This window comes from Dermochelys coriacea, chromosome 8 (genome assembly GCF_009764565.3).
Source record: "Dermochelys coriacea isolate rDerCor1 chromosome 8, rDerCor1.pri.v4, whole genome shotgun sequence".
Taxonomy (NCBI): domain Eukaryota; kingdom Metazoa; phylum Chordata; order Testudines; family Dermochelyidae; genus Dermochelys; species Dermochelys coriacea.
The window spans coordinates 107,883,550-107,899,905 of NC_050075.1; the positions used below are offsets into that span (position 1 = coordinate 107,883,550).

Consider the following 16,356-nt stretch of genomic DNA (forward strand, 5'->3'; position numbering starts at 1 on the left):
GCACAGTCCTGGGGGGTTCAGCCCAGTGTCCGGCAGAGCGTTGGGGCAGGTGACAGAGGGCCCGCAGGGGCCACAGAGCTGCACCTGTGTGCGCGTCTGTCTCTAGCGAGGGACTGGCAATTGCCCGGCGAGGAGCTCGTCTGGTCTCAGCAGCTGGGGAAAGCCTGAAGCCAGGCCCGCTTGGGCCCCGGGGGAAAGCAGTTTGTTTGCCAGCCTCCAGGCCACTCCCATCCCAGCCCTGCGCAGGGGCTCTGGATGGGGAGAGCGCCACAGAGCTTGGCTTTTACCAAGAGCTTGAACCCAACCCCGTTCTCCCCTCCTGCAGCCCCAGCTCACAGCCTGAGCACCGGTCCGCTGCCTGCGGTTGGCATGGCAACGGCGAAAGACTATGCAAGCGCAAAGGCTCAAGTTTCGCTGCTGGGAGAAAACGGGGTCAGGAGAGAGATGGGCAGGGAGGTGCCATTCGCAGGGCAGGGCGGCCACACACCTATCTCCGAAGGAGGCCCTGTTCCTTCCTTCCTGGCTCCGCAGGGGGCTCTGCATTGCAGCCCCAGGAGCCGAGCCCAGTGAGATGGGACCATCCCTGCAGCTCTCTTGCGTTGGCCGCGGACAAATCAGCCTGGTCATTGCAAGGAGATTCCACCAGCAACTCCGCAGCATGGGGATGCCGCGGCCCTAGCAGTCTGCCCAACGCTTACAATGCTCCTTACCAACCTCACCACCCTGCTTCTGCGGGGACACGGCACCCAGGGGTAGGGGGCCTAGGGACCAGCCCCAACACTCCTATTGCAAAGCTTTGCATTCTTCTCCTGGCAAGCGGGGCTGGGGGTGGCACCTGAGTGTGGAGAGGGAGGGCGGAGGCTAGTGAGTGCATGTGGGTGGGATGGGGAGACAGAGGAGGCCAGTGGGGGTGAGGGGTGGGGTGGGGGGCTATTACTCAGAGCAATTTGGATCCAGGCCTGCTGCTCCCTGCCATGCAGTCTCTCACTGAAACCCTGAGGTCACCCCCCAGCCCCGAGAGAAGCTTGTTCCCACCCTGCGCCTGCAACAGTGACCCGTGTTTCTCTGGGGTCAGAAACGTCCCACCCCAAGCTCCCTGTACCCTGGATTTCTCCTCCAGCCGGGTCATCATGACTATGGTCGCCGTCCTCTGCTCCCACACCATCCTCCAGAAGTCGCTGAGCGTCTCTGGCAGGGGCCCCTGGGTAGCAATGTAAGCATTCTGCTTCCGGTACCCATCGATGTAGTTAGCGTTGATGTAGTCACTTCCGGGCACCCCTGTGGAGACAAGGGGAGCCGGGTTACTGCTGCTGGGCCAGCATGACTGCAACGCTCCTGACAAACCTGGGAGACGCTGAGCCAGGCCCTCTCCGGAGGTCCGGCGAGGGCTGCGCACGAATGGAGAGTGTGTTCCTGGAACAATCGAACTAACATGTTACTGGAGCAATCAGGCAACATGGAAGCAGAGACAGCTGCCACCTCACACGCAAAGGGAAGTCACAGGCAGCACGTACAGCCCCAGGCAACAGATTGAAATAATTGTCTCACATTGGCCTGCTGTTTGCTAGGTCTTTCAGCACTTCGGGACAGGCTTTGTTGCTCCGTTAGTTTCGCGATCTCGTGTCTGTTTGCAAAGGAGAACATGCAAAAAGCTTCCCGTCCCCTAGCCTCCAGACGCTGCCCCCCGCATGCAGCCCCCCCATGACGCTCCCCTGCAGCCTCCCCCCTCTGGCCTCCGCACGCTTCCCCCCATATGGAGCCCTCCCACAGCCCACCCTCCTCTGCGCCTCCGCATGCAGCCCCCCCACGACGCTCCCCTGCAACCCACCCTCCTCTGGCCTCCGCACACTGCCCACTGCATGCAGCCCCCCCACCATGCACGTAAAGCTCACCCTCCTCCGGCTTCCGTAGGCTGCCACCAGTATATAGCACCCCCTTGTGTAAAGCTCGCCCTCCTCTGGCCTCTGTGTGCTGGCCCCCCGCAAGCAGTACACCCCCCACAAGCTTGCCCTCCTCTAGGTTCGCCAGCTGCCCCCAGCACAGTGCCCCTCCCTCCCCCCACCCCCCCCCGCATACCCCTCCAGTGGAAAGCTCTTGCCTGGAAAGGCCTTTAAAACACAAACCCGCAGTTACTAACACAAATGTAATACAGTTCTGCCCCGGAGTTGAATGTGAGCACCTGACTTGGCGGGGGCTGTGGCAGCCCCTCAGCACCAGCAGCAGGTCTAGGACCCAGCAGGGATCCCCAAGTTCCCACAGAGGGGGTGCTTTAAAGGAGACTTAGGATTAGTTCCACCTGCCACAGGGCTCTGCAGAATCTCCTGCAGATTCCCAGCAGCCTTAAGCAGAATCAGTGGAAGAGAAGCTGGGGTGGGGGGAGGAGAAGCACCCTGGCAATCTGGAGCCTGGAGACCAGATCAGCTGGAGTTCTGTGCTGGCTCCCCCTTGGCCCAGCCGCGCTAACACATGGGGGCCTCTTCTTCCTGGCTGCTGCATCCTGCAGTGAAGGAGAGGGAGCTGGCAGGGCACTTTGGGAATGGCTTGGTCACAGGAACTGCTTACAGGAGCAGGGTCACTCCAAGAAAGCGGGTTCCCAGTGCAGAGCTCAGCCCCTCGGTACAGGGGAGCCCCACACTGCTACAGGGGAAGAGGATGAACATCCTGCAAAGAGCAGCCATTGGCATTAGAGAGATGTTCCTTCTTGGGATGAAGAGAGACCAGGCTGCACGGCCATTAGCATCCCAAACGAGCTCCAGCCTCAACACCACATGGGCCTGCATTTAATTAGCTGGGATCCCCTCACACGTTCAGCCAGCCGGCCGTGCCACATGCTCAGGTGCTGGAGTGTTTCTGTGTGTGTGACAGACCAGAGTGAGTGTGTATTGTAATACAATGCGCACTGTGTGTCCAGGGACTGCAAAGCAAACGTTAGCGCAGGTCAGAGAGGTCAGCAGCCTCCTATGCACAGAGCGGGAGGCGGATGGGTCAGCGTTTGGTCTCGCTGCGTGATACACTCATCAGCACTCAGGTGCTTGCCTCTCACACCAGAGCTCTTGGGCTTCGCTGGGCCTTGCAGCAGGGGCTGGAAATGCAGCACTCCCATGCCTGGTTAGCTGAAGCCACTGCTTGGGCACCCAAATCTAGATGGGACAAAACCTTGAGGAAGGTCCAGGAGGGAGGAGTCCTGCCCTGGCCCCTGGACCGGGATGGATTAGATGGGGCCTAGGAGCACTTTCTAACCTCTGTGATTTGCCACCCTGAGCTGACCTGTTTTTCATGGTCCCTAGACACCGGGCACAGAGCCAGCGTACCTGGCCAGCTGGGTGCGTGGCTGAAAGAGGCACATGGGTGCTAAGAGGGGTGTGCTGCCCGTTCTGGAGGGGCCAACCAGGGGAGCAGTCCAGCAGGCAGCAGCAGGCAGAACTGCACAAAGGCTCCTGGTGGGGGGAGGGGAGGGCAGGGCAGGCCACGGGCTGCCGGCTCCACTCCCCCAAAGAGGCAGGCGCAGCCCCTTGGCGGTGGGTGTGGACTCACTATGGGCGGAGCTGTGACAACAAGCTCCTGTGGCCAGCATGCTTCTGTCTCCAGGGCTGACAAGCCAGCTCCTCTCACCCCCAACACATGTGGCTTTGAGCTCATGCAGCTGGGGCTCCAGAGGTCCCAGGTATGATCCCACCCGAGGATGACCGGGGTCTGCTGCCGTTACACCAAGGCTGGGAGAGCTGGGCCTGGGCATGGCAGGAGGGCAGCTGTAGCACTGCTGGGGAAGGGGCCAGCAGAATCCTGCTGCTGTTTCTTATCCTTCGGCCTGAAAGATGCATTTGCAGGGTCTGGAGCCAAAGTGCACCTCTGGGCTGTTTGCAGCCCCTGCCTGGCTACGAGACCCTCCTCAGGCAGCCTGGGGCGCAGCAGGGACACACATCCCCCTCCCCTGGCTGTGTGCTCTGCTACACTCAGGGAGTAACCTTGCTCCGCTGCATGTTACAATGATCCCCAACAGGTGGCTTTCCATGCCACTCCCTCAGACACCGCTTGGAACCTGCCCCGAGCCCCACGCTTACCATCGACAGAGGTCAGGATGACACGTGAGTGGTCATAGGCGATCACATTTGCATAGCGGTTTTTTGGTTTATTCACTTCCAGGTTGGAATTCTCCCAGGTGAACTGCTGCCCTGGATCGATGGACTGCAGGAGAGAGGACAGGCTGTTACAGCACGCTGGGCCGTCTGGAGAAGACGCACCTTTCCTGGGAGTTGCGGGATTGCCATGCTACAGCCTGCCACCCAGCCATACCCGGCTGCAATGCTAGGTCAGGGGCAGCAAGGCATTCTCTGGGCTGGTGCTCAGCTGATGCCAATCCCAATGCTCTGCCAGGAAATCAAACCTGCCCTGGAGCAATCTGACAGTCCCTGAAACAGCCTCTCCGCTGCAGCGCATGCAGGCTGGCTCGTGTGATGGGGGGGCCTCCTCTTCCCAGCCAATGCTCCCTAGTCCAAGCTGTTCCCCCCAAGCAGAAACTCCTCTACCTCAATTACTGCAGCAGGGACTGGCTCCTGCTGGGCCATGCACACACTTACTGACTCCAGAGGTTTTATCAGTCAGCGAACTGCAGTCCCTGGAAACCGAGCAGCCTCTGGAGCCTGGTGCAGCCCAGGGGATTTGGATATTAAAGAACAAGAGCGAACAAGGCTCCTGCTGGGAGACGTCATGACACCAGATGGGTCACTAGCTGCTGCATCAGCTGCTTCCGCAGTGGGAGCATCTCTCCTTTCAGTTCCTGGTGCGACAAGGAACTGCAGACCTGGGGACAGGGCCATAAACACGGCCCAGATGCTAGGGACTGGCTGGGAATCAAATGTGCGACTCTTCTGCGTCCCTGACAAAGGATTCCCCCCACGTACTCAACACTCTGCTGTGGGGCCAGCTGGGCCTGTGACACACCTGACATGGCTGACGGGACCCGCCCCACGTACTGAACGCAGCCCGTCTGCTGTGGGGCTGAAACCTCCTGCCCGGCGTAACCGCCATAGCCCCTCTGGGATCCTTCCCCTGCGTCCCTGCCTTGGCTCATCCAGGACCCCGCATGTACCCACCACAGCCCCTCCTGAACCCTTCCCTCTGCATACCTGCCGTGACCCATCCCAAATCCTGTCACCCTGCACGCAACACAGCCCATCCAGAACACACACACACACACACACACTGTACCTGACACGGCCTGTCCACCACAGGGCTGCCTGGCCACTGTATTCCCAAAATTCATCATCCTCGTAGTCACATTTCTCACGTGCAGAAGAGAAGAGAACGTGAAGGCCTGTCCCAAACACGTCTCTCTGAGCTGGGAGGGACCCTCCTCATCAAAGCCTCCCTCATTCCCACACCTGGTCTGGGTGCGCACACAAAAGGGCAGCTGTAATCATGCCATGAAACGCTGGGAGCTGCATTACCAGCCTTCTCAGCGCCTTCTCAAAACCACACACTAGCTCAACCACAAGATATGGGCTGGCTGCAGGAACCACTATGGCCTGTGTGATGCATGAGGCAGGCCAGATGAACGTAATGGTCCTTCACCACTATGAAAGCCCCGAAGGGTGTCAGGCTGGAGACCAGCAGTTTCTGTTGATCACCCAGGGAAACACAAAGTGCAAACACCAGCCCATGTGATTACTCCCTGTACCGCCCCCTCTGATGTTTGCTGCAGCTGCCCTTGGACCAATAGCATGATTAAGGGCATCACGTGCCTGCTCTGATATCGGCACCTAAGTAAAGTATAGCACATGTGTCTCATGCGAGGTATTGGCATCCTGAAGAGGGGCTGCCCTGAGGTCGTCACCCAGCACAGGCCCTTCCGCAGCTCTCAGAATGACAGGATCCTGCGCCATGCCCGCCATTTGCACAGCACACATCACTCCCACCCAGGGGCCCTGGCGGCAGCACGCTCCCCCGCAGGGCTGGGCAGGGAGACGTGGCATCACAGAGGAGCTAATAGGGGGTTTGGGCAATGCAGAATGTAAACAGATGTTTCTGACAGAAACCCTGTAATCTTCTATTATCAGAGTAATAAGCAGCCCCAGCGGCGGCAAGCAGGGGCGCTGTGGCTGGGGAAGGACGCCAGGACCCAACTCCTGGCTGAATGTTTAGCTGGGTATTCCACAGGGTGTCCACACATCTCTGCTCTAACGCTGGCCACTGGCTTGCTCCACAGCCCCCGACTGGGGCTACTCGTGCCTCACATCATCTGATTTCACGTTGCACAATGGAGAATTTCGTCACGTTTCCTTTTGAAATGTTCTTCGCCCTCTGCTGTGGACATGCGGGTCGAGGCTGCTTGCTGCACCTCAGGTCTGGCAATCTGAGAGCCAAGCCAGGCTCCGAAGCCCCGAGAGCCAAACTGAAGGCCATGTTACTGAAAGGGCCCCACAGGGCAGAGGACGAGGAGATGCAGGGCAAGAGAAGGCCTGGGGCGGGGCAAGGCAAGGGGTGGGCCAGGGCATTGCTGTTGTGATAATTGGGACTACAAATTTACCCTAATTACAAGTTTAACTTTAAGAAGTGAGCAAAAATTCATAGAAGGGTCACGATAACCAGCAAAAGCAACCGTTGATGGGAAAAGATGGGAAAGGGAGACAACGGCTGAATTAGACTAAACAAAACGGCCTCCTGACAGAACTCAAACACTGTGTTAAGATCATGCTGGGTAGCAAGACCAGCATGAAAGGAGAATCAGTGAACCAAAATTGGTGCGTCAGAAACTAGGCCTAATTGGTGGAAAAAATACAGAGAGGATGAGCTGGTCCACCCATCCCTGCCTTCTATGGTCCTTCGCGAAAGAGACTTCGGGGGAGAAAAACTGGCAACTAGAATGAGGTTCACTATCACAGCTGTCACCCCACCATCTGCTGGGACCCTGGGCCTCCTTCACCCTAATCCTGAGTGATGTCCTGGCTAGCCCAGGCCAGAGAGAAGGAGCCAGACAATATAGTCACCTCCACTGGCTCCAGCCACATCCCGAATACTGGGGCTGTGTCACCACCCCTCTCCCACATGTGCCTGTTCCGTGTTCCTTCTGTCGAACACGAGTCTGGCTTAGCTGGCCAAGGCTGTGTATTGTGCACCACGGCTATGAGCCTGCGGCCAGCCAGAGGCAGCTAGAAGCAGTGCCCTGAACAGCCCAGAGCCGGTACGAGTCTGCCAGGTCTCGGAGTGGATGGGCCTGTGTTTCTCCAGCGGGGGGGTTGGGGTGGCAAGTGAGGGACACCCCAGGGACAGACGCTGCATCCTCTCTCTCTGCCCGTGTCTTTGCTCCAAAGGCCCGTGACTCCCACAGAGACTGTCCAGCCGTCTCTAAAACCTCTCTCCAGCTAAACTGCCAGGGACCAAGGGATGCTGTTACAAGGACAGTCTCACTTAGCACTGTCCCGGGGTGATGATGCCCAGCAGGGTGGGGTGAGGATGCCGGGTGGAGGGAAGGGCCCAGTAGGGTGAGGATGCTGGGCGGAGGGGAGGGCCCTGCAGGAAGGGGGCAGGGCGGGGCAAGGATGCCGGGTGGAGGGGCCAGCAGGGAGCAGGGTGGGGCAGCACACCCCTCACAGAACTGTGACCCATCCTCCAGGTGAAGAAGCCCCTCATCCATCAGGGCTGACACAGGCACTGGCCAGGTGTAGTCCAGCTACAGCAGCCTCCGCTCGCTAAACGTTCCAGCTACAGCCTGCTCTGCAGGGCCTGGAGAGGGGCAGGCTGTCCCCTCGCTGCCCTACCCCAGGCGCCAGCTGAGTCCTGGAGGGCACTTCCAGATCAGCTGGACCGTTCTGGCTCTGCAGGGTCCCAGCAGAGCTTGCTGCTGAGGGCTGATCGCTAGCCCCAGCCACAAGCCCCGCTGTAGGAAGGGAGGGGGGCATGTGCCAGGACGCAGAGAGAGCAGACCAGCGTTCCAGTCCGCGGGGAAAGGGGTACAGGTGCCACGGGGCCTGCACAGGTCAGCTGGGAGTTTACAGCCCTAAGTCACCAGCCTCCTGGCTAGAAGCTACAGCAGTGCTACTCAAAGTGGTGGTCCATGGACCGGTGCTGATCCGCGAGCCATCGGCTGCCGGTCTGCACACACATTGGAAAATAAAATGGCCGGTCCCCCACGTCAGATAGCTTGAGAAGCGCTGGGCTAAAGGATTCACGGGCAGCTCAGCTGCCACGAGGACGGTGTGGGAGAAGGAAGGAAAGAAGGAAGGAGGCCAGGCAGATGGTAAATAGATCTCACCATCAGTAAGGGGGCCTGATCTCAGCACTGACCCCGCCCCCTGGGTCAGCCAAGCAATGTTATATACACATCATTAGCAGAAAGTCAGCCAGAGTTTCTAGCCATGAGGGCGATCAGCCACTGGAACTAACTTCCTCCCGATGGCTTCAGATCCAGACTGGCCGCCTTTGGCCAACAGCAAGTTACCTGGATCAGGGTCACTGGGTAACGTTTAATGGCCTGTATCTACAGGTCAGACTGGGTGATCTGGTCCCTTCGGGCATGGCACTCTACAGGCTATGAATGCCCGGGCACTGCCCTTACCACACAGCCAAGAGGGCTGGCACTGGCCCTTGCCATGTGGGCAGCAGGGTGGGAGAACTGCAGGACAGACAGGCTCAGGCCTGGTGTGATGGCACCACAGGAGGGTGCTGTTCAGTTTTGGTGTCTCCCTCACTCTTGTCCCCAGATAGATCCCTTGCTCAGTACAAGCAGCACCTCAGTTTCCAGACTGCAGGTATCCCACAGGCAGCTGCTAGCCACCGAGACGTACAGCTAGCCGTGAAGGGTTGACGGCATTGCTCGGGGCACTAGCAAGCGAATTCTGGTGTGCAATGGTGTTACAGCTTCACCGCAGCTAACTGAATGTCTTCATCTTGGGGCAGTCCAGCAGACACACAGATCTCCCGGCTTCCTGTGCTCACACCAACACAGCTCTGTCCTTCACTTCCGGCAGATGGAGCCGGCCTTCCCATGCTCATGGCAGAGGGGACAGCATTCCCTGTCCTGAACTTTTAGCCTCCCTCCTGGCTCTGCACCACCACTTCGCCTTGCAGAGCTGGTAACTGTCTGGGCAGGCGAGGCCGGCCACGTAGGTGCCCCAACGGCAGAGCACAGAGCTGGCAACATAGCGCTTTCCACCAGGGAGAAGCATCCCAAACCTTCACCCCTCCCAGCCGCAGGTGGGCGCTTGCCTCATGGCAGGGGCTGGGGGTCACAAGCCTTCACCCCACCCAGCCTGGGAGAGTGCTTGCCCCACAGCAGGGGCAGGGCCCCCCAAACTGGCATCTCTCCCAGCCCTGGGCGAGCATGCACCCCACAGCAGGGGTTGCGGGTCACAGGCTCCTGCTGGAGTTGCACTCTCAGGAAGGAAGATGATCCAGGGCTGCCTGGCTCTGCGGTGGGACGGGAGCAGTTCGCAGGCCGAGTCTGAATGCAGCGAGGGGAAGGATCATTTCTTCAGGTGGACTTGGCTGCAAAGCGCCCCAGCTGTGAAGAGCGGCTCTTAGGCACTGCCATTAGGGTAATTGTTTTGCTGTGCAGCGAGAATGTGCAAAAAGAGTCTAATCACCAGCAGCCCCTTGGAGGGCAAACAGGTGAGAAGGCAGGAGTAATGGAACACCTGGGTGCGAAGAGGCTCTAATTAAATACTCCTGCAAATGAGAGACTCATTTAGAAGTAAAAAGATTTAATTTGAGCTCTGGTGATGAATTAATGTGCGCCTGGCAAGCGAATGAGTAAACCAACGGGCGGCTGCTGGGAACACAGCTAAAGCCCATTCTGCATTGCTCTGGGCTGGCCAGCCCCACCCGGGAGCCACACTGGTCCAGCATGAGCTAGCAATACGGCTTCATTCCTGCCTGGCGGCCTGCTCCTAGTCCTGGGGAGGGGACCCCCTCTTCACACAGCAGCGCAATGAAGCCAGTGGGTCCCCACCACGGTACAAACTCCGCAACGCTTCTCTTCCCTCTGCTCCTTCACCAACTAAAGCCGAGTGGTGTCAAGCGATGGGAGGGTCCAAAACTTAACGACTCCAGGAAAAGCTTGAAACTGTCCCAGGTTTTTAAACTACCAGTGAATGAGCCTCTAGTCGCTCCCAGCCTGAAGTAAGAAGCAGCACATCAGACAAACTCCTCATTATGAGCATATGGGTTATTACAGCTTCAGGACTCGGCATGTGGGAAGGAGCGCGGGAGCCTGCAGAGATAATGTGCAGACACAGAGGCTGTTCCAGGCAGCAGAAGCTCCAGTGGGAAACGCGTCTGCCTCAGCAGATCCAAAAGCACTTTACAAACCTGGCTAATGCACCCAAGTTTTCTTTACAGTGGGGGAACTGGAAAGCCGGGAGCAGAACATCCTGCCGCAGGTCCCTGAAGGAATCAATGGCAGGTGCCTGGACCACAATCTTAATAATTTTATTAAGGTAATGTTGAAGTAAAAAAAAAAAAGGTACAGAGTTTAGGCAGAAATTTCTGGTCATCAGGGAATAAGGTACAGATTATCAAGGAGTGCAAAGTTCAGTTTAGGAGCGGGTGGTGTAAGGAATACATAATCTGCAATCTCCCCGATTGGGGGTAAAAGTTTAATGGGTCAAAGTACAGACATTGAGATATAGGGGTATGTCGTCCATAATCTACACAATGTGTTAGCCAGGGAGATCAGTCCCTGCCTGTCCCCTCTGCTTATACAGGAGATGACGAGCTGAGCCCATTCCCCTGAGGGCTGTAGGAGCAATGATCACAAAGCTCCTTAGCAGATGACTACAGTCCTCCCCGCTCATCAGCAGCCACATACAAAATCAGGGGAAAGCAGAGCTGCCCTGACGAGAACCTGGGTGCTGCGTGGCACCTGGGCGCACACACAAGAACCAGCAGAGTCACCTGCCAGGTCTTTAAGCCTTGCAGGTTTGTCCCAGAGAAGCCACTTGGGAACTTGCTTTGTTAGAAACAGGCCTGGCCCTGGGGATCTCATGGACCTGGCCAGCCCTGCCACCAGTCATCAGTGCTTCCAAGCCTCCTGTGACAGCAGCCAGATTAGTGTAGCCATTGACCGCCGTCAATCTACATGATGTCTTAAATGGGGAGATAATGCGCTCCCGAATCAATCGCTGGCCAAGCTTTCACCTTATTAGTCACATCCCTGGAATGCACGTGCCGAATGCCTGCCAGCACTGCACATCAGTACAAGCAAATTAAACACAGGACAAGGTTTACCCTGCACTGCTCTGGGACCCAAGGGTCACAGTTCATTACTTACCCTGCTGGGGCAGCCCCTAGCCACACTGCCAGAAGAGTGATGTGGAGTGAGGCCTGGGGCCCGGGTGCAGACAAGCGGCCAGAGGGACCCTGTAGGCTGCCCGTACCGGGATGGGGGATCAGGGTGCAGAGCCTGTCGTGCTGAAGGTCTCCCCCAACCCTACTTCTCCCTCCAGCTCTTGGTGCCTGCCCTCCCCTTTCCACTTCGGGAGTGGATGGGCAGGACCCCGCAGTTCACAGGACAGCGTGTTAACACTCCTTTTGAGGTGGGAATTAGAAGAAGCCAGGGGGTCTGGGGCCCAGTGACACAGCTCCTAAGCCGGGGCACAGCTGCTGGATAACATTTCACAGGGCAGGGCTGGCCTGAGAGCCAGGATTCCTGGTCCCAGCTCTGCTACTGGCCTGCCGGGTCACCTGGGGCGGGTGCGGCCCCTCCTCAAGGCAAACGAACGCTGGAGGAGCCGGCTGCTTGGCTGGAAGGAGGTTTACTTCGGGGTGCACGAGATGCTGACCCCTCCATCCACCCCTAGAGCTCAGCTGGGGAGAACATGCCCAGACTCCTCCCCTCTAGCAGCCCTCGTGCACTGCCGTCAGCCCGACTCCGGAGGTGGCCATGGCTGCTATGACTCCAGTGCCTCCCCGCAGCAGCGCTCGCTGTCCCTCCCGCGAGCACAGGGCTGGCACCTCTGGAGAACCCGCGCGTCTCTTGCCGGGCAGTCGCGCCTTCCAGGAGAAGGGGTGGTTGAGTAGAGGCCCTACAGACGGAGCTGGCTGGACATACTAATGGAGCCAATCTACCAGTGCAGACACTCCCAGTGGGACACTCCAGAGCCCTGGGCACCTAACACTACCCCTGCCTGCGAGAAGCCTCCTGCCAGCATGGGCTACGGAAACACCCTCAACAGCCCCAAGGGCTGCAAGTGTCAGGGGACAGCCACAGCAGAAACCACCGCTCCCCTGCGCTGGCCACGAAGGGTGCGTCATGTACAGACCCACTCGCTTTCCAAGGCTGTTTCCTCTCAGTAACTGGCCCTTCCGCCACATTTCTGCAGCTCTCCTGCTCCTCAGCCCCAGCTCTCCAGCACAGGTAGAGTCACACGGACAGCGGGGACCGGGCCAGGGGCGGGACCGGGCCAGCACTGGGCTCCCTAGCCAGAGGGGCGGGGCGGGACCGGGCGGCACTGGGCTCCCAAGCTAGAGGGGTCGGGTGGGGCGGGACCTGACTAAGGCTGTTCTCTAGAACGGAGAAGGTGGCCTCTGCCCGCTCTCCTGTCACCATGGTACCATGGTGCAGCCGCAGTGCCAGTCCCCTTCCCATCTTCAGATCTCCGTGTGACACAGCCCAGAACTGGGGAGAACAAAAAGCCCGAGTGGCTCCGTCTGGGCAGGCCTCGTGCCCGTCAGCGAGGGGGGCAGCAATGCCCAACTCCCCAGCGTCTGAGCAGCGTGTGCCACACAGCACCAGGGGCGGGAACCACGCGACACAACGATCCCCATCGCGGCTGGAGCCTGCCCTGGGCAACACACGGATGGGCAGCTCGTGGCTGCAGTGCAGACAGGTGTCCAACAGGGGGAGCTCTGACACAGCTCAGCACAAACCCATCACGCTTGCGAGAAATAATGAACCGGCTGAGCCGCCCTGGCCCTTGTTTAATTCCATTAATCCCCGGCTGTACCTCGCTCGGACTATCCCCGGACAGACGGACGGACGCACGCTGCGAATGACACGCTGGGGGGGAGAGCGGCTGCCAGACCCTGAGTGCTCTGCTTGCCCCACCGGGGGCCCAGGCCCGGCCTCAGGCTGCGCCGGCTCCAGCTGTACATGAACCCTGCCTGCTCCGCTTCCAGGGTGAACCCTTCTGGCTCCGACCTGGCTGCAGCCTCCGGGAGGGAGCTCCTCCCCCGCGCCCAGGGCTGCCATCGGCCCACGGGCAGGCGCTGGGGGTCCCAGATTTGTCCTGGAGCTCCACGCCAGGCCCCTGAGCGCGCCCAGGTTACTGCATTCTCCAACACAGCTCACTCCGGGCAGCTCTGCTCAGGGGCTGACGGGCTGTGAAAGATCTGCTCTGTGTCTGGGCTGCTTGGTGTGCCTGGAATTCGCTCCCTTTACGAGAGCCCCGCGCTCCACACAGAGACGTGAGGCTGTTGGCTTTCTATGGGAAAAGACAAACTATGGCTCCTCCTAAAACAGACAGTAGAAGGGCCTCCGGTTCACACCGCTGCACTGCTCCCCTGGCCAGGCCAGTGCACTGGCCTGCATCCAGCCCCGGGCGCAGGGATTAAGCGCTTGAGTCTGCTCTCTCACTGAGCTGAGTCCCCAGGAAAAGGGGTGGCTGGTGGAGCTGGAAGAAGTCGGGGCAGTGGGCACAGGAGGCCAGTGCTTACCACTTTGCAGAGTTCTCTCAGGTAGCAGCACTTGCTGCCTTGTGCACATGCTCATCCAGGCTGCAGCACACTGCCCCAGTGCTCCCTGTACTATTTCCACATCCACTGGGCAGTTCCCTTCCAAGTGCCCCAGGACGTCCAGCCCGGAGCACCAGGCTCCCTGGCTAATTCCACTCCTAGATCCCGACCCGGTGACAATCAGCCAAGCCCGGTACTGGGATGAGACCAACCCCATTTTCACTAGTGACCCTGGGCACCTGGTGCACACCTACTCCAGCCCACCCTAGCGTTGTTGCCTTAAGAGTGTGCTGTGATCAGTCATTCCACCCGAATCTGGAGTCCAATGTGATGGAGTTCAAGGGAAGGCACTACACGCAACAATCAGCTATTTAATAAGCTATTCAGCATGGAAAAAGAAAAGGAGTACTTGTGGCCCCTTAGAGACTAACAAATTTATTTGAGCATAAGCTCACTCACAGCTCACTTCATCGGATGCTCACGAAAGCCTATGCTCAAATAAATGTGTTAGTCTCTAAGGGGCCACAAGTACTCCTTTTCTTTTTGCGAATACAGACTAACACGGCTGCTCCTCTGAAACCTGTCAGCATGGAAAGTACAACTGATTGGTGCTCTCAACCAGCCATGATATTCTACAAAAGGAGAATGAGAAGAGAGCAGCATAGGGAAATGGTTAAGGGAATGTACTTAATGCTAATTTTCTGAACCAGTTCAAGAGCTTGCTATTGTGTGGCAGACTCTGAATGGCAAAGACAACTCCCACAGGCAGATACCCAGAGCACTCACAGGCTTCTCCTGGGATGCAGAAAAGAGAGAATCAGGTTACAGCAAATCCGAGAGTTTTGCTTTAAATTGCAATTGGATTCATACAAAAGAATGAGGCAGGCAGGTTGGAGCGTGCACAGGGTCACCGTGCTCACGGCACACAGATGCACAAAATGGGAGGTATGGCATTTCAGCGCACACTCACTGCACTGCAAGCTAGCGGCATTAACAAGGCCTCTCCCTGGATCAGGAGAGCTGTGTGTGGAGTGGCAGCACTTGGCCGATATGCCCAGTCTCCTCAGTGTCCTCCATCACACAGCCCTCTCCAGCAGGCTGCCATTTGTCCCTCACCTGCTCGCTTCCTTTCCAGCATGTATAATCGTATCTTGTGGGGAAGCGTCCTGATCCCATTGCATAGATCAATGGAGATAGGCTCGAGCAATGGGAGGCCACAGGCAGAGGCAGATAACAATTCCAACAGCAGCGATAACACACGCGCAGGACTCGTTCCCAATCTAGCCCCACTTAAAATTGGGGGGGAGGTAATTTATGAGTTATGCCTCACACAGCTGAAGTGGCTCCTCTAGGGATGTATGCAAGCCGAGGAAAACATTTTGACTCCCACTGCGGCTCTAATGGCTGCATGGGAACTTCTCCCCAAATGAGAACTTTTCAGACTGATCAGCCAGTCTGGCAAATGGCGCCAGCGGGAGCAGGGCTGGAACATGCCGGGCCCAGACACAGCAATTTGCGTGCTCATTAACCCCACGACACCCGGCTTGGCAGGCTCCTCAGGAAACAGGGGAGAGGTGGCAGGGGAGCCCAACCATGAGTGATAACGGTTTGGGTTCTGGAACAGCAGCAGTGGTTTGGGTTGTGGTACGGGAAGGGCTGCAGGAATTAAACAGTGGGGAGAAGGTTGCAGGTCAGGACCAAGGTGTATCCGCAAAGCGGGAATTGGGGGGCCCAGGGCGAGACCTAAGGGTATCTGCAGAGCAGTGGATGGGGGCCCAGGGCAGGACCGAGGGGTATCCACAGAGCAGGGAGGGTGGGGGGCCCAGGGAGGGGCAGAGCAGGAACGAAGGGTATCAGCAGAGCAGGGGGTGGGGCAGGGCGGGACTGAAGGGAATCAGAAGAGCAGGGGGGGACCGAGGGGGTAACAGCACGGGTAGGTCCAGAGCGGTATCCACAGAGTGGGGGGATGGGGGCAGTGGTGAGCTGGAGCTGGTTTGCACCGGTTTGCTAGAACCGCTTGTTAAATTTAGAAGCCCTTTTGTGGGACAACCGGTTCTAAAAGGGCGTCTAAATTTAACAACCGGCCAAAAGTGGCGCCTTAGGCACCGACTCTGTGGGTGCTCCAGCCGTGGAGCACCTATGAGGAAAATTTGATGGGTGCAGAGCACCCACCAGCAGCTCCCTGCCCCGCCCCACGCCCAGCTCGCCTCCGCTCCGCCTCCACCCCTGAATGCACCGCCCTGCTCTGCTTCGCCGCCCCCCCGGCCAGCTTCCCGCCAATCAGCTGTTGGCGCGGGAAGCCGGGGAGGGCTGAGAAGCAGGCGGCGGAGCTGGGGTGGGGGGTGCAAGGAGGGCCGCCCGCGCCGCAGCAGGTAACCCGGGGAGGGGGCAGGGGAACTGCTCCCCGCCCCAGCTCCCCTCCGCCTCCCTGGGCCTGAGCGCAAAGCCGCCGCCTGCTTCTCAGCCCTGCCTGGCTTCCCCCGTGAACAGCTGATTCGCGGAAAGCCGGGGGAGGGGGCGGAGAAGCAGAGCACCGGGGGGGGGGAGGAAAAATGGGGGGGGCGGCACATTCAGGGGAGGAGGCAGAGCAGAGGTGAGCTGGGGCTGGGCGCGAGCTGGGGAGCTGCTGGTGGGGGCTCTGCACCCACCAAATTTTCCCCGTGCGTGCTCCAGCCCTGGAGCACCCAG

The 16,356-nt window shown here is 58.7% G+C and overlaps 1 protein-coding gene across 22 annotated transcripts in view; it reads right to left on the reverse strand.

Moving 5' to 3' along the window:
- Positions 1 to 16,356, reverse strand: part of PTPRF (protein tyrosine phosphatase receptor type F) — a 617,705-nt gene that overhangs the window by 16,466 nt on the left and 584,883 nt on the right. For all 22 annotated transcript variants that reach the window (XM_038412822.2, XM_043520354.1, XM_043520352.1 and 19 more), the window contains 2 exons: positions 4,062 to 4,185; positions 1,103 to 1,278 (listed from right to left, as the gene is read on the reverse strand). In XM_038412822.2, coding sequence (XP_038268750.1) covers positions 1,103 to 1,278; positions 4,062 to 4,185 — 300 coding nt within the window. The remainder of the gene's footprint in view (positions 1 to 1,102; positions 1,279 to 4,061; positions 4,186 to 16,356) is intronic.